Genomic DNA, 18,213 nt, shown 5'->3' with positions numbered 1-18,213 from the left:
TAAAAAAACCTGGAAAGACATGTATGAAATTATGTATTGGGAAGTGAGCAGAACCAAGAGAACACCGTACACAGAGACAACAATATTGTTCAGTAAAGAACTGTGAATGACTTGACTATTCTCAACAACATATTAATCTAAGACAATCCCAAAAGAATATTGATGAAACATACTATCCACCTCCAAAGAAAGAACTGATATTGATGGAACAGACTGAAGCATGCTATTTTTCACATTCTTTCATTAAGTGACAAATATGATGATGTTTTAATTGATCATATATGTATAACCCATATCCGATTGTTTGTTGCCTCGGGGAGGGGGGAAGGAAGGGAGGGAAGGAGAGATAGAGATTGGAACAGAAAAATCTAAATAAAAATGTTTAATCTGGAAAAAAAAATTTTTAAGGTGGAGAAGGGGTGTACTAGGAAGGGTTCAGGAGGTATATATGTATTTATATACACACATAAATATATATGTTGTACATATATGAGTTATTTAGGTCTTATTTACATAATAATTATATTTAAACAAATTTGTCATATACATTATTTATATAAATTGATATTTTGTTATTTATACAACAGTTACTTAAAGATTTTAAATACTTAGTTATATGTATTAGAATATATGTAGGTATATCTAAATGTAATAATGTGGAAATTTTACATTATATATGTCATATGTACGTATGCATATACTATATGTTTGATATATGTATAAAATATAATAAATCACAAAAAAATAATTTTTTTAAAAAGAACACATGGTGATAAAATTAGGTTTTGTACATGTTTATATAAATAGCATAACCTAGTGTATTAATATAAAAAGTGTATGCAACTGTATATTTATAACTATGTCAAGATTTATATACAGATAATTAATGGGAAGAAAAGGTCAAAATTACTAGGGAAGATTAAGTTTTAGGATCTTCTGCAGAATTCATTAATCTACATCTCTTTTCCTCACTGGCATAGGGCATTTGGAGTTATGTTTTTTTATGATAACAATATTGTTGTCACTGTGACAATGTTCTCCTGGTTCTGCTCACTTTACTATATATATATCTTTTCTTTTCTTTTCTTTTCGGCTGGTCAATGAGGGTTAAGTGACTTGCCCAGGGTCACACAGCTAGTAAATGTCAAGTGTCTGAAGTCGGATTTGAACTTAGGTCTTCCTGAATCCGGGGCTGGTGCTTTATCCACTGTGCCACCTAGCTGTCCCCCTGCTTGTCATTTCTAATAGCACAATGATATTATATTACAATTACATACCACAGCTTGTTTAGCCATTTCCCCAATTGATGGGCATTCCTTTGATTTCCAATTCTTAGCCACCACAAAAAGAGCTGCTATAAATATTTTTGTACAAATAGATCTTTTTTCTCTTTTTGTGGATGTCTTTGGGATATAAACCTAGCAGTGATATTGCTGGATCAAAGTGTATGCACAGTTTTATAGCCCTTTGGGCACAGCTCCAAATTGCTCTCCAGAATGGTTGGATTCATTTACAACTCCATCAACAGTGGATTAGTGTCCCAGTTTTCCCACATCCCCTCCAACATCTAACACTCTAATAGGTGTGAGGTGGTACCTCAGAAACTTTTTAAGTTACATTTCTCTAATCAATACAATAGTGATTTAGAGCATTTTTTCATATGACTATAGATAGCTTTGATTTCTGTGTCTGAAAACTGCCTGTTCATAACCTTTGACCATTTATTAATTGGTGGAGTAACTTGTATTTTTATAAATTGGACTAATTTTCTATATATTTGAGAAGTGAAGCCTTTATCAAAGATACTTGTTGCAAAAAATCTTTCCCAGTTTTCTACTTTCCTTATAATTGTGGTTGCATTGGTTTTGTTTGTGCAAAAGATTTTAATTTTATATCATCAAAATAATCTATCTTACACTTTGTAATGCTCTCTATATCTTCTTTGGTCCTAAATTCTTCCCCTGTCCATAAATATGACAGATAAACTATTCCATGTTCTCTTAATTTGTTTATGATTACCTAATATTTATATAGTTCTTTTAAGGTTGGCAAAGTACTTTACCAATATTGATTGCCTCATTTGATTTTTGTAACAAACATGTTAATTCAATATTATGTCTATTTTATAATGAAGGAGACTGAGGCTCAGGAATGTTAGTTAACTTGCCCAGGGTCACCTAGCAAGATCTGAGGTGAGATTTGAACTCAGGTCTTCCTAACTCCAAGTCTAACACTATTTACTATAATAAATAGTTGCCTTGTGCTATGGAATGACCTGGACCAATAATGCCCTCCCCTTGACCCATCCTAACCTACCTATCAGGCCCTCTTGGGGCTCCAGGGACTCTGTTTCCTGCCCTGATGGTGGTTTCCAATGGGCTTGCCCCATCTCTAAAAAGACTTCAATGAAAATAATGGTTTCACAACTCAAGCTTATTCTATGAAGGCTCAGCCAAGACCCAGAATTGCCAAAAGGTGGGGTTCTTGCTTCTACTTGCTTCTACTGTACCTGTTGCATTTTGATGAGGAAAGAGTCGATGTAGTCCCGAGGGTTGTTTGGATCCAGGATTTCCTTGTGCTTCTTCGCCTGCTCCATTATGAAATCCATGATTTGCTTGATATTTTTAATGATGGTCCTGTGACTTCCAGGAAGATGCTTTATGAGCGAAGGGTAAAAATTGTAGAGCTAAAAGGGCAGAAAACACAACCCCACCAAACCCCCCGCCCCCAAAAAAAGATTTAATAAAGAAAAATATATTGTTCACCATTAGTTGTTTCTTGTCATGGCAGAAATTGTTTCCAGCCCATTTCTTTGTTTCAGGCTATAGGTGGAGGATCCACCTTATAAGTGTCTGAAACCAACCACCCGAATATGCATCCTCAGCCACCATCTAAGGAAATGGTCCTCTTGGGCATTCTGAAGGTGTCCTACAGCAGAGCTTCTGAAACTTTTTCCACTCATGACTCCTTTTTGCCAGAGAAATTTTCACGGGACCCCAGATATATAGGCATATAAAATAAGTAGACATAACCTTTTACTGTTGCCCAATTTTTGTGACTCCCACATTCAGTTGCACAGCCTCATAATGGGGTCGAAACCCACAGTTTAAGAAGCTATATCCTACAGGATACCCCATGCCAAGAGAGGGAGGCTGATCAGCACTCCTAACAGAGGGTTGGTGGATAGACAATCAAGTCTCTTGAAACTTTGAAATTCAGGGATTTGATGACTCCTTCTCTTTGGGGGCTTTGGGATTGCCTCCATTCATAGGATGACCCTAGAGGTCATTGGAAACTGAGACTGTGTGACTGATCCGTAGCACCCTTGTCAGCTCCTCATATAAATGAGAAGGAAATGGAGGACACTCTTCTATGGGGTGAAGTAAGCTCATATAGTTTCCCCCTTCTTATGTACTCCTTTTTCATAATGGTATGGAGATCTGGCTGTAAGTGTACTTCTCAGTGAGCTGATGTCTCCCCAGCCCACAACTTAAACAGTTATAGTAATGCACTGCCCAGTCATTTCACCACAAGGCAACCTTGACCTCACCTGGACCCATGGCGTGTTTAAGAGCCTAAAATTTTCATTTAAGATTTCCATCAGGTGCAGAAATTTCTTATCATCATAGTCAAAGCGATCATTGAAGAGGATAGAGCAGATCACGTTGCAGGGAGCACAGCCGAGGATGAAGGTGGGGTCAAAGGCTTGACCTAATGGGCCAGGAAGCCATCAAAGGAAAAACAGCCTTAATGTCATGGTTCCTGATCATCTGGCACCAAGAGGGCAAGGATTCAACTTCTCTCCACCTTAGTTCTGAATACTGGTTACAGATTTCTTAAGATTGACCAAATATTTCCCCCAGGACTGTTTCCTTAGTCTTTTTTGTGTGTGTGTGTGTGAGGCAATTGGGGTTAAGTGACTTGCCCAGGGTCACACAGCTAGTAAGTGTCAAGTGTCTGAGGTCGAATTTGAACTCAGGTCCTCCTGAATCCAGGACCAGTGTTCTATCCACTGTGCCACCTAGCTGCCCCTCCTTTAGTCTTAATTAGGACATTAGCATTAGATAATAATTTCTATTCCTGATATACAACAGTCCATCACCTATATCTCTAACCTCTCTGTGTCTTTGTACACATTGGCTTCTATGCTTGGAATTTACTTCCTTTTCCCCTCTGTCTTTTGTAATCTCCAGCTCCTTTCTTTCTTTCTTTTTTTTAATTATAAAAGTATTTTATTATTTTCCAGTTACATGTAGAGATCGTTTTCAACATTTGTTGTTATAAGATTTCTTGCAGCTCCTTTCAAGGCTCAGCTTTGGTGTCAACCTCTACACAAAGGCTTTTATGATTTAGTGTCCCACTTTCATCTTGAAATTACTTTGTATTACCTTCTATACACACATACACACAAATAAATTAATGTGTGTCTATAACATGTATTTATTTACACATAGTATGTACTTTTTTCTGTATATGTTCTATTGCCCCAGTATATTGTAAGCTCTTTGAAGGTAAGGCCATCTTATGTTGGGGCACTGTATCAGCAGCACCTCTCTAGGAAACTACCTTGCCCTCCTACATTATAAAATGCTTGATGAATTGAATAATTGCATGAATGAATAATAGCAGTCAGTGGCTTTAGGCAGATAATGAGATCCTCCCACCACGGAGATTTGAAATTCGGGATGGTTGAGTGGGCAGGTGCCATATTCCCAGCAGATGAACAATGTAAACCAACCCTTTGTGTTTTGGATCTCTTTCACCAGATACCGAGCTTCTTCCTGGACTCTCTCCTCAACAGTTCTTTTCCCCATCCCAAAGTTCTTCATGGTCATGAGTGAGAAACGTCGGATGTGCTTCCACTTTTCACCATTGCTTGAAAGGACACCTGGGGAAACAAACAATCAATAGAGCAGGCAGGAAGTAATTTCATGGTGTGACATCTCAGAGGATGAGAAACTTGAGGGAGGGCAAAATCCAAGTGCTTGGAGAGGTTTTTTTGGATGGGAGAAAATAGGGAATGGGACACATGGAAGGGAATCTGTGAGTCCTTATATTACATAATGGTTCCACATACATAATATCTATTAAATTCCCCATATATGTATATAGAGCATACATTTAATGTCCCCTAGCAATTATCTCATTAGGCAGCAAGGTAGTAAGGTAGGTAAAATGCTGGTTTTGAGTCCAGTAGACCTGAATTCAAATTCTACCTCATATACTTGTTAGCCAAATGACCTGGGGCAAATCATTTCACCTCCCAAAGCCTCAGTTTTCTCACCTACAAAAGGGGGATAATAACATCTATATGCCTACTCCTCAGAGTGGCAGGGGCTCAAATGAAATAACAGACATAGAGCTCTTTAAAGTGCTATGTAAATAACAGTTGTTTTCCCGCTTGTCATTTATATAATGATGATGGTAATGCCAGGACAATGGGTGTAGGGATTAAGCCATCAATTGGGTGATCTCATGGTTGGCTCTTTAGATGCAAAACCAAGGTAAACCTGGAATCAGTGAACCATCAGAATTGTTCCATTAATAAAATGCCTCCTCAGAGCTATGCCTGTTTGGGTCATGGACATCAAGAGGCAATACAGTGTGGGGCAGCTAGGTGGCACAGGGGATAAAGCACTAGCCCTGGATTCAGGAGGACCTGAGTTCAAATCTAGCCTTAGACACACTTCACACGTACTATCTGTGTGACCCTGGACAAGTCACCTAACCCTCATTGCCCCGGGAAAAAAAAGGCAATACAGTGTAATGAAAGGAGAACTAGACCTAGAGGAAGGAGAGGACTAGGTTCAAATCATTTCTCTTCCTCTTACTAGATATGTGACAATAGGCTAATGTATGAGATCTTACTTCCTGGCTGGTACACTAAGGACAATAGTACCTATTTCCAAGGGTTTGGGGGAGTTTAGTGGAGTAATATCTACCCTTTCCCAATTTGATCAGCTTTCACCTTTGGCCCCTGTGCTATGGGCCAGCCCTACCTATAAATCTTGAGAAGAGAGAACAAAGGCCCAAGAGTAGAGGTGCTGGAGATAGAAATGATGGTAGATGTGGGCTGTCCGGAACTTTTCACTACTTTTTTTTTTTAAAGTGAGGCAATTGGGGTTAAGACTTGCCCAGGGTCACACAGCTAGTAAGTGTTAAGTGTCTGAGGCCAGATTTGAACTCAGGTACTCCTGACTCCAGGGCTGGTGCTCTATCCACTGCGCCATCTAGCTGCCCCTGTCGGGAACTTTTAAAGGGTGGTATCTCAAAGTGAAGAGGAAGGGGCCAAAGTTGGCCTGACCTTGAGTATACTATCTCACTCCACTAGTAATTAAAAAAACAAAAAGTAATTTATAGCCCTAATGACTAGCAGCCTTGAACCAGAGGTTGCTGCCAGCGACTGAACTGAGTGGGTCACTTGACTCCCCACGTGGAGGAGTACCCAGGGAGTGTTCAGGTTGTGAATGGAAAAGGCTGTGGATGTTTGCCAAATTCAGCATTTGGGTTGACTGCTGCCCCTGGTGATACAAATGAATCTGGGCATCTGAACTGTGCCTGGAAACAACCCATTTGTGGACCTGCCTATAGACTGATTGTGAGCAGAGTGATTCTGGAAGAAGCTGTGGGTGCATGGTAAGAATTTTTTTTTTTTTTTTTAGTGAGGCAATTGGGGTTAAGTGACTTGCCCAGGGTCACACAGCTAGTAAGTGTCAAGTGTCTGAGGCCGGATTTGAACTCAGGTCCTCCTGACTCCAGGGCCGGTGCTCTATCCACTGCGCCACCTAGCTGCCCAGAAATTTTTTTAAAAACATGTTTTGATTCTAATCTTTCTATTTCTTTGGTCATTTGTAAACACTGTATAATTAACCCATGCTAGTGATAAACTCCATTATGCCAAGTCTACCGATTAGGATTCATCGGAAACATAGCAAACAGAGGAACATGGCAGAATTTTCCTGTTGGGTAAGGTCTGGGGCCACAGTTCTAACTGGACAAATAGACTCTGACAGTATTTTCCCTGGACTACAGAGGTAAGCCACTACCACCCATTTATATTGCCTGCTATCCAGTCTCTCATGAGCCACAGGGGCCCTTGTTCAACCTTTGCTCTGTATACCCTTTGAGCACTAAAGAGAAAAGGATTATGGGACTGAGTAGTCTCAGAGGATTATAGTAACCTAAATACCAAAGGTCACACAGGTGTCATGTGACAGAGAAAGAGACAGAAATTCTTTGGGTATGGGGGCATGATCCAAGTAAGTCATGAATTTTTTTTTTAAGTGAGGCAATTGGGGTTAAGTGACTTGCCCAGGGTCACACAGCTAGTAAGTGTTAAATGTCTGAGGCCGCATTTGAACTCAGGTACTCCTGACTCCAGGGCTGGTGCTCTATCCACTGCACCACCTAGCTGTCCCAAGTCATGAATTTTTATGGGATTAAATTGCAGCCTTATATCTGAAAGAAACCCTAGCAAAAGCATCTAAAGGAAAAGGATCCACCCTATCCATGTATATGTGAATGGCCTGGAAAAGGGACTCAGAACCTAGCTCTCCCTAATCCTACTCATGTCTTGTAGGTACTAAGATGGTTATTCAGATCCTAGTGTACCCTCTGGTGGCTAGAAGAGATATTGTACTCCAAGTGTCAATTGACCTCAGTGACAGTAGAATGGACCTGAAAATTCCTACGGGATAAAGTGCTGATGTGGAATAGGAGCCCAGAACTTCTGATGACTGGTCCATTGGTAACGGATGTCTTGCTTCAACAGGCTGGTCACCAAAGGTTCTGAGCTCAGGTTACACCTAAATTCTTTTTCCAGAGGCCACAGAAAGTGTTCTTGAAATTCAGACACCTATAATCTCGCTCTCTATAGCACTGATGTAAATGGAGGCTAGAGGTAGCAGATCTCTAAGGTCCCTAGAGGGATGGTCATTTTCCTCTCTACTGGGTAGAGTTCTGAACTTTGGGACTGCTCCCTGTATCCCGTCCTGCTCTGCTGTTCCGTTTTTTATCTAGTAGCAAAGAGTTTTGAAAATCAATTTTAAAAAGGGGAAAAAAAGAAAATTAATTACCTGCTTTCAAATCTGACTGTACAGAATTGCCTTTTTCCCCTAATTCCCCATGATTCCTCTCAGCATTTTTGATCATTTGTTACTACACATAAAACATATTGTTTTATCCAATTCTATAAATTTGTCCATGGGGATTTTGATTGCTTATTGCATCAGATCTACGAATAAATGGGGCAGCTAGGTGGCCCAGTGGAGAGAATGCCAAGACCTGGTGTCAGGAAGATCTGTGTTCAAAACGGAACTCAGATACTTACTAGCTGTGTGATCCTGGGCAAGTCATTTAACTCTACTTGCCTCAGTTTCCTCATCTGTAAAATGAGCTAGAGAAGGAAATGGCAAACAACTCTAGTACCTCCACCAAGAAAACCCCAAAAGGGATCATGAAGAGTCTCACACGACTGAAATGGACTGAACAACAATATTGCTATCATCCTTGTATTAGTTAGCTAGATCAAATACTGTGCACCTCTATCCAATTAAGCAATTATTCCTTCACTTCTGCTAGCATTATTTCTTTTTGTTTGTTTTTGTTTTTTGCATGGCAGTGAGGGTTAAGTGACTTACCCAGGGTCACACAGCTAGTAAGTGTCAAGTGTCTGAGGTCAAATTTGAACTCAGGTCCTCCTGATTCCAGGGCCAGTGCTTTATCCACTGTGCCACCTAGCTGCCCCCTAGCATTATTTCATAATTTTATTGCTTTAAGTCCTGTGAGTGTTGTGGTGGCTCAACCCCTAAAAACGTGGTACCTTCTGTCATTATTTTTGTTTTGTTTGTTTGTTTTTTTTTTTAGTGAGGCAATTGGGGTTAAATGACTTGCCCAGGGTCACACAACTAGTAAGTGTCAAGTGTCTGAGGCCAGATTTGAACTCAGGTGCTCCTGACTCCAAGGCCGGTGCTCTATCCACTGCGCCACCTAGCTGCCCCCAACATTCTGTCATTATTACAAATGGTCTTTTACTATCTTCTTTTTTCCTGATTTTTTTGGGGGGTGGGCATGGCTTCTATTTTGCTATTTTACCAAAATCGTTTATTGTCTCAGCTAAGTGGTCCAGTGCATGGGATGCTTCAAGACAGGAAGATCTGAGTTCATATTCTGCCTCTGACATTTATTTGCTCTGTGGCCCTTGGCAAGCCACTTAACCTCAGTTTCCTTATCTGTAAAATAGGAATAATAACACCCACTTCACAGGGTTGTTGGGAGAATTAAATAACATTTTAAAAGCACTTTGCTAATAATCTTCAGGCACTATATACATGCTGGCTATTATCATTATATATTTTGAATCTTTGAAGTTTTCTAAATATGCCATAATTGTTAATGTTATTGTTGTTCAGTTGTTTCAGTAATGTCCAACTCTTTGCGACCTCATTTGGGGTTTTCTTGGCAGAGATACTGAAGTGGTTTGCCATTTTCTTCTCCAGATCATTTTACAGATGAGGAAACTGAGGCTAACAGGGTTAAGTGACTTGCCCAGGGTCACACAGCTAGTAAATGTCTGAGGTCAGATTTGAACTCATGAAGATGAGTCTTCCTGACTTGAGGTCCAGTGCTCTATCCATTTTACCACCTAGCTGCCCATCATATATTCATTTACAAATGGTTATATTTTCCCATTCTCTTTTGCCTTTCCTTGTTCTTTTCATTGCTTCTGTTGACCCTGTTGCTACAGATAGCATTTCAAGGGGGGGGGGTGTTGGTTTTTTTTTTTGGTGTGGCAATGAGGGTTAAGTGACATGCCCAGGATCACAGAGCTAGTAAGTGTCAAGTGTCTGAGGTCAAATTTGAACTCAGGTCCTCCTGAATCCAGGGCCAGTGCTTTATCCACTGCACCACCCAGCTGCCCCTACAGATAGCATTTTTTTTTTTTTGGTGAGGTAATTGGGGTTAAGTAACTTACCTAAGGTCACACAGCTAGTAAGTGTTAAGTGTCTGAGGCCGGATTTGAACTCAGATCCTTCTGACTCCAGGGCTGATGCTCTATCTACTACGCCACCTAGCTGCCCCCAGATAGCATTTCTAAACTAAATAAATTATCTCCATTTAACAAATGGTCAAAGGATATGAACAGGCACTTTTCAAAAGAAAAATACAAGTTATTAATAAGCACATGGAGGAGGGGCAAGGCTCCAAATCACCAGTTACATGAAAAATGAAAATTAAAATATTTCCATAGTTCTACCCATATTCAGTAGCTTGGCAAAAAAAGAGAAAAAGAAGGAAATTGAAAATTGTTATAGAATCTGTTTAGAGCTTACTTATGCACTGTTGTTGGACCTATGAAGTGGTACATTCACTCTGGAAAGCAATTTGTTACTCCCAAAGTTACTAAACTGTACATATACTTTGACTCAGAGGTACCCCTACCAGACTTTATACATGACTGTACATGACCAAAGATAGAGAGAATGGACTTAAATGTTTTTTTAAATAGCAACTATTTTGTTATAGCAAAGAATTAGAAATAAAATTGGTGCCTATTAATTGAACAATGGATAAATAATTAGCAGAAGAATATAATGCAACATCACTGTGCCCTAAAAATGATGGAAAAGACTGATTCAGAGAAACCCTAGAAGATTTGTATGAACTGATACAGAATAAAGTGAACAGAATCAGGAGAACAATTTATATATTGACTACAACATTGTAAAGGACAACAATTTTGAAGACAAGAAATCTGATTGATAAAATGACCAATCAAAACTCCACAAGTATTTATTCTGCCTCTTGGCAGAGAAGGGAAGGACTGTAGGTAAAGAATGAAATATACACTTTCAAATATGATCAATACTACATAGATTTGTTTTTCTTGATTACCTGTTTCTTACAAGAAAGGGATTTTGTTGGTTGGGGAGGGATGTAGGGGGGGGATTGTTGGAAGAAGAGGGAGAAGAAAGAGGAGAAAGAGGATAAGGAGGAGGAAGAGAAGAAGAGGAAGAGGAAGAAAAAAGGAGGAGGAAGTTAACTTTAGGTAACCTTTCAGGGCTGAAACCTACCTTTTCCTTTGAAGGCTTCCTCAAATATTGGTAGTTGTTCTCTGTATACAAACTCATCTCCCTGGTTAATCAGAGCTTCTTTTATTGCTTCATATCCATGTAATATAACAATTCTCTGCAGCCCCTGGTGTATAGTGTAAATAGAGCCATATTTTTCAGCCAGCTGAAAAGAGATCCAAAAGTAGTTTTCCAGTCACATAGCATGGATAGAAATTCACAAAGCTTTTATTAAAAATCATCACTGCTGGGGGCAGCTAGGTGGCGCAGTGGATAAAGCACTGGCCCTGGATTCAGGAGTACCTGAGTTCAAATCTGGCCTCAGACACTTGACACTTACTAGCTGTGTGACCCTGGGCAAGTCACTTAACCCCATTGCCCTGCAAAAAAAAATAATAATAATCACTGCCACATGGTTTAGGAACACACTCCTTTCTAGATATGGGATGGCAGCCAACTGATGGGCAGAAATCAGTCTGAACTGTATTTTCAGAGTATCCTATAATATCAAGCAGTTGTGGTAAGATTATTGGAATTTGGCAGACTGATTGGGATGAGCCACACCTGGCCTGCCCTGAGTGACATGTGCTGCTGATGTCAGCAGGAGAAACCACTCTCCACAGGCAGTTTTGAAGGACTTCCCCTTTTGGGGGAGGAAAAGTAAACACTCGCTGAGGGGAGCTCAGTCTCTTCTGGAGTGAATTTCTCTTCTGGTAATGCGAGCAGTAGGAGTAGATGAGTCCTGCGGCCCTGGTGGCAAAGCTGATTTTCCATTGAAGTTACAGAACCCAGGTGGTGAGTTAACATAAGAGCCCTGCTCTTTTGAATTAGCTGAACTGGAAGCAAGTTTGGGAATTGTATAGACTTAGGTTAGAGTTAGGAGGATTATCCATATTCTTTTTCCCTATTCCCTCATCTTTGATTTTATTAATTTCACCTTTGCTGTTTATTTCATTCCCATTAATAAAACCTGATTCATTTGTGGAAAAGAGGCTGTTAGGCTCCTTTCTTATTGGCCTGGGAGAAATATCTAAAAAGGCAGTTCAGAGGGGAGGGAGCTTTGGACCTAGAGATGCCTCATTATTTCCGGGACCCCAATATTACGGTGAGCCACTCAATTAACTCTCCATATATTAAGTTTGGCCCCACACAGTCTTATCCACTGTCATGACTTGGGGTGACTTGGGGGAGCCAGGCTTCTACACTACTGACTTTCTTTCCAATTTTTCCAGCCTACCACTCTCTCCTCTTTTCCTACTATCTAGTCCCCTAAATATACTGGTAGAGAAATCTGTTTCACAGGAGAACAGGGTAATATTTTCCAGTTTTGGAGATGGTATATGCTAGGAAAAGGATTTATTGATTTTATTTATATAGGTGGTGTGGTTTCCCATTAAGGAAGCCAGGAGGCTGTCCTAAGAATCAAATTGGGTCAGAAGATTAGGATTATAAGAGTCCCAACCTCTAGGGAGTTGGTATTCTTGAGATTTATCCATACAGAAACCTTTCTTGCTGCCATAAAGTTCAACCTGAGACTTGCTTCACCATCAATCAGGTGAGCTGGTCAGAAGAGATTAGGGGAGCCCCTAAGGAAGAAGCATATACTTTGTCAGAGTCTTAATTATGGCTATTCCAGTGATGGACTTGACTGTTACTACGTATCTTGAATAAGTATGGACTGCAGTAAAGGTAAACTTCTTGACCTGAGATGGGAGAAGAGGTCCAGTAGAATCAATTCTCCTGTCAGATGCTAGTTAAAAAACATAATGCATCTTAAGCCCTGGAGCAGCACTAGGTGTCGCAGTGGATGGAGCACTGAGCCTGGAGTCAGGGAGATCTGAGTTCAAATCTGGCCTCAGACACTTACTAAATCTATGACCTTGGACAAGTCACTGAACTCCTCTGTGCCTCAATTTCTTCAACTACGAAGTAGGGATAATAGTAGCACTTACCTTCCAAATTTGTTGTTATATTCAAGTGAGATAATATTTGTAAAAAATGCTTAGCATACTATCTGGCACATAGTAGGTACTATATAAATGCTAGCTTATCATCATCAAATTCCATCTCAGACATGTCTAGGTATACTAGAGAGACTAGAGTCTATTACATAAAACAAACAGAAAGTGTGGGTACCTTCTTATGTCTCTAAGCTTCTCATGTATACTAACATTTGGAGATGCAAGAGTGAGATGGTAGGGGCAGCTAGATGGCGCAGTGGATAGAGCAAGGGCCCTGGAGTCATGAGGACCTGAGTTCAAATCCGGCCTCAGACACTTAACACTTACTGGCTGTGTGATCCTGCACAAGTCACTTAACCCCAATTGCCTCACCAAAAAAAAAAAAAGAGTGAGATGGTAAGAATTTGTCCTCCCTAGTCCTTGCCAGTCATCCTCATGCCCTTAATAGTTAGACTTTGGAAAACAATCATATATCAAAATTAGCCATTGGGATTCAAGCTCTATTCTTATATAACAGCTTTCAGTATGTTATCTCATTTGATCCTCACAACAACCCTGGAGGGAGGGAGATGCTATCATTTTTTTTTAAGGGCAACGAGGGTTAAGTGACTTGCCCAGGGTCACACAGCTGGTAAGTGTCAAGTGTCTGAGGCCATATTTGAACCCAGGAACTCCTGAATCCAGGGCCGGTGCTCTATCCATTGCACCACCTAGCTGCCCCCCAAACTCTTTTCTTGTATAGCATGGGGAGTAATTGATTGACTTCTCCCTTTTTTTTTTGGCCCCGTCTGTCTACTCATTAATTCATTTAATTATATTTATTGATGTCTTTTTTTTTTTTGACATAGCCATTAGTTCCAAATACACCACTCTCATCCACTCAGTGGGCTTTCCTTGATAACAAAACATATCCACCTGACACAGTAAGCATGACTGACAGTACATGCAGTCTTTCGAGCCCATTCCCCCACACTTATCCAAGGAAAGGAGCGAAGTATATTTCCTCATCTCTTCTCAGGACTCAGATTAGTCCTTAAAATAACCTAGCACTAGTGTTCACTTTACTGGCCTTTTTATTCCATTATTAGAGTTGTGTATTACTTTTCAGGTCCTGTTACTTCATTCTCTATCAGTTCCTACAAATCTTCCTACATTTCTCTAAGTTCCTTATCTTTGTCATTTCCTACAGGACAAAAAAAAAAAAATCCATCAAGTTCACAATTTGTTCAGCCAGTACTCAACTTATGGCCACTGACTTTGTTTCTAGGTTTCATGTGAACATGAAAAAAAAATGCTACAATGAATACTTTGGCAATGTAGAACCTTTCTTTCAGACTCTGACCTCTTTGGGGTGTATCTCCAGCAGCAAAGTTTCTGAGTCAAACGTTATGAAAAGAGGGGTACTGATTAATTTCAGTAGAGTAGCTCTGTCTACGAATGCTGCAAAAACATCAAGAAACCATCTTTTTGCTGTTATTAGGTTTGATCTTTTTTTTGGGGGGGGGGAAATCCAGAGATTAGGAAAATACTCCCCTTGCTATCAATCAATCAACAAGGATCCATGAAGCACCTACTATGTGCCAATTGCTGTGCAAGAGGCTGGGATCCAAAGACAAAAGTGAGACAGTGTCTGCCCTCCAGGATCTTATGCTGCCATGCTGTTTTGACCATAAACTTATTCTTTGGAATAAGCTACATGAGGAACTGTATTGAGTTTTATTGTATATAATAGAAGTTAAATAATCTCTCCCTCCCAGGAAACTTAGAGGAATCCTGGCTCTGTAGAACACTGAGAGTAGAAAGAACTATCTCACCCTGGTCATTTTGTTACTTCATTTATCTTGGCCTCAGTTTCCTCATCTGTAAAATGAGAGGATTGGGCTAGGTGTCCATTGAGGCTCTAAGTATTTGATCTACTGCTCACTAGAATGGTTCCTGCACTCTGTCCTTATGTGCCACAAGGGTGTGTTCTGGCATCCCTGTTGCTGTTCCCCATCCTTGACATTCCATCTTTGTATAGGCAATCTACCATATCTTGAGTGTTCTCTGTCATCACCTTTGCTCCTTGTAACCTTTACCTTCCTTCAAAGTTCAGCTGAAACAGTCTTCTAAGGAGAGGTATTGTAGAAAGAACACTGGCTTTGAATGTGCCACTTGTTATCTTTGGTTTTTTGTTTGTTTTTGGTGAGGCAATTGGGGTTAAGTGACTTGCCCAGGGTCACACAGCTAGTAAGTGTTAAGTGTCTGAAACCAGATTTGAACTCAGGTCCTCCTGAATCCAGGGCCAGTGCTCTAACCACTGCGCCACCTAACTGCTCCCCCCACTTGTTATCTTTGTAACCTTGGGCAATTCATTTAACCTTTTGAGGCCTCAGTTTCTATATCTGTAAAATGAGAACATTAGACTCCATAAGCGCTTAGATTATTTCTGGCTCTAAGTATTTGGCTCAATGATATAGAACCTTTTTTTTAATTCTCCTAATTGTTAGAGTTCACCCTCCACCCCATATGATTTTGTTTTTACTTAGTATACAACTTGCAGTTGCTTTTCTGTGTTGTCTTTCTCTAATAGAAGGTAGAGTCTTTGAAGGCAAGAAGGCTTTGAAGGCTTTTTATCTTTGTATCCCCAGTGTCCAGAGTAGTGTCAGACACATAGAAGGCACTTAAATCCCTATTGAAATTGAATTGAATTGAAATAATTAAATTTGAGACCCTTAACATGACTTCTAATCCTCATGGGAGTTACCCAGGGATGGCCCACCTGCTACCATTGAACCACAGGATAAAGCCCCCTTACCTTGTCTAAAACTGTGAAGATATTCTTGGAGTTCAACTGTATCATGTTCCCAAGGATGGGAAGAGGAGTTGGGCCTGGAGGGAGCCTTGCTTTGTATCCTTTGCTCCATATTAACTGGAAAAACAGGAAAAAGACAACAGCCACAAGGGCAAAAGTGGTGAAGCCCCACGGATCCATGGAAGCCAGTGGGCTTAATGAAATGCCAAGTTACAACCCCAAAGTAGTCATGACTGGTAGCAAATAAGGGGTGGGACTAATCAGCCAATGGCAAGTCTGCAATCCTAAAAGCAAGTGGAATGTGGGCTTTAAGTTATTTTTGATTGCATCATCATAGGCAAAGGACAAATTAAATGTTAGTTCTCTTGCAAGCTCCTTTGTTATGTTACTACTCTGGTTAATCTTTAGAGATTAGCCTCAGTTAGCCTCAGAATGTGTCCATGTCTATTCAGTCTTTATTAGTCATATTTTAATTTCCTTCCCTTCTCTAACCTGTAGGTAAATGGCTATACTGGTGCAAACCTCACCATGATCCTTTTGTAAGTTTAGGTGTGTGGTGGGGAGGGGGAGAGATTTGTTTTTTCCCAAGACAAGAACAGCAAATTGAAAATTTATTTATTCCCTTGCTTTGGAGAATGATTTTTTTTTCACTGTTAAGAACAGTGACAAAGACAGGTCCTGTGTAGCCCTTTGCTCACTGGAATCTGGAACTGATGGTATCTTTCCATAATGCTTCCACTGTGACATCCATTCGTCATTGAAGAACTCCTACTGTTGGAAGGCAACATTTATCCCTTAGAGCAGCAAGGGGGAGTGTTGTTGGAAGGTAACTTGATTTGTGACAACAGGGAAGAGGTAAAATTGTCTTCCCCTCATCTATGGGAGAAGTGAAGCAGTCCCTCAGAAGAGACCTCTAGTAGGGTAAATATCTGGTATTCCTTCTAGGTATCTTTGAGGGAAGAAGACATTCTGGCAGATGGTACAGGGAGATTCTTGGTATCAGCCCTGAGCTTGGACCAGAATGCACCCAGGAGGAAAATGATCTCTTAGCCACCTTATTAGAAAGTCCCTAACCCAAGATGAGGCTAGATGACTTTGTTTTGGGGGGTTTTTTGGTTTGTTTTTGGTGGGGCAATGAGGGTTAAGTGATTTGCCCAAGGTCACAAAGCTAGTAAGTGTTAAGTGTCTGAGGCCGGATTTGAACTCAGGTCCTCCTGAATCCAAGGCCAGTGCTTTATTCACTGTGCCACCTAGCTGCCCCCAGCTAGATGACTTTGTAGGGAATATTCTTGTCTGACCTGAAGCCCTAATGTTTTCTGGGGCTTCTCCTATTCATCATCACCACTTTAGAAGACCTACTATGACCTACAAAGATTTGGCATCACCCACCAAATGGACCAGATGCTTTAGATCCAAGATTCAACCAAAAGGGGTGAGGAGAAGCTTGGGATTTCTGGTCTTTGTCCTTCCACAACTGGGCACTCTTTCAAGAAACGATTACACTACTTATCATCCTTTATGTTGTGTTTTGTTATTGGTTTTGCTGTGTTTCTTTTCCCCTTTTTCTTTCCTCCTGTGGTGCCTATGTCAAGTTTCTTGCATCCCTAAGATCAGGGTAATATAGTAGCAGTTCTAAAGTCATTTAAGTCATAAAAGATCCTTTCAAAGATTCTAGGACCTCATCACCAAGGGGTGTGGTATGGTAAGAACGGTATACTCAGTCTCCATCCCATGCAGGTTAGACTAGATTTTTTATTAAGGGGTATTGAAATTGTTCTTGAAATTTTATCAGTGAGGGGACTTCCAGGGCAGAGCCAAGATGGCAGAGAACAGGCAGTGAGCTCTTGAACTCACAACATGATCACTCCAAAAAATATCCAAATAATGCCATAGGACAATTCCTTGAGCAGCAAAATCCACAGAAGAATGTGCTGAGATCATTTCCCACCAAGGATGGCTTGGAAGGTTAGAAGGAGGGAACTGCTGTGCTGAGATGGGAGTGAAACCCAACCCCACAGTCACACTGACACAGATCCAGTCCCAGGAAGGCCTTGCCAGAGAAAGAAACCCCCAGAGCCTCTGTAGTGCCAGTGTCATCTAGAACTAAGCTCACAGTCTGGTGAGTGGGCTGAGCTCTTTGCAGGGGGGACATTATGGGGGTCTCTGCTGGTGCTGAGGCAGAACTTAGGTTTTTCACCCCTGCTGGGAACCAGGAGGTAGGCTTGAGTAGCAGTGGCCCAGGTAGGGGAGGGTCACAGGCTCATCGGAACTACAACCACAACACACAAAGCTGGTTGATTAGCAAGTTGGTCTGGGGTCATCTACAGACCAGGGAACAGGCCAGGTGAGTGAAGAACCTGCTCCTCCTTAAATCATACTACCTGGGACC

The 18,213-nt window shown here is 40.7% G+C and overlaps 1 protein-coding gene across 2 annotated transcripts in view; it reads right to left on the bottom strand.

The window, feature by feature from the left end:
• LOC122741028 (cytochrome P450 2C23-like) overlaps nt 1–16,056 on the bottom strand; it is a 28,829-nt gene extending 12,773 nt beyond the window's left edge. The window contains exons 1-5 of one of the 2 annotated variants that reach the window (XR_006354806.1): nt 15,828–16,056; nt 11,073–11,235; nt 4,739–4,888; nt 3,551–3,711; nt 2,510–2,686 (exon numbers count right to left, since the gene is read on the bottom strand). Coding sequence is in view for 1 of the 2 variants with exons in the window: in XM_043984050.1 (XP_043839985.1) it covers nt 2,510–2,686; nt 3,551–3,711; nt 4,739–4,888; nt 11,073–11,235; nt 15,828–16,004 (828 nt within the window). In the remaining variant the exon portion in view is untranslated. The remainder of the gene's footprint in view (nt 1–2,509; nt 2,687–3,550; nt 3,712–4,738; nt 4,889–11,072; nt 11,236–15,827) is intronic. The other variant, XM_043984050.1, reaches the window with a different exon arrangement.
• Nucleotides 16,057–18,213: the final 2,157 nt, after the last annotated feature.

Source organism: Dromiciops gliroides, chromosome 2, assembly GCF_019393635.1.
Source record: "Dromiciops gliroides isolate mDroGli1 chromosome 2, mDroGli1.pri, whole genome shotgun sequence".
Lineage (NCBI taxonomy): Eukaryota > Metazoa > Chordata > Mammalia > Microbiotheria > Microbiotheriidae > Dromiciops > Dromiciops gliroides.
Note: the sequence above shows the minus strand (reverse complement) of the source record. Positions and strands in the feature narration are given on the sequence as shown.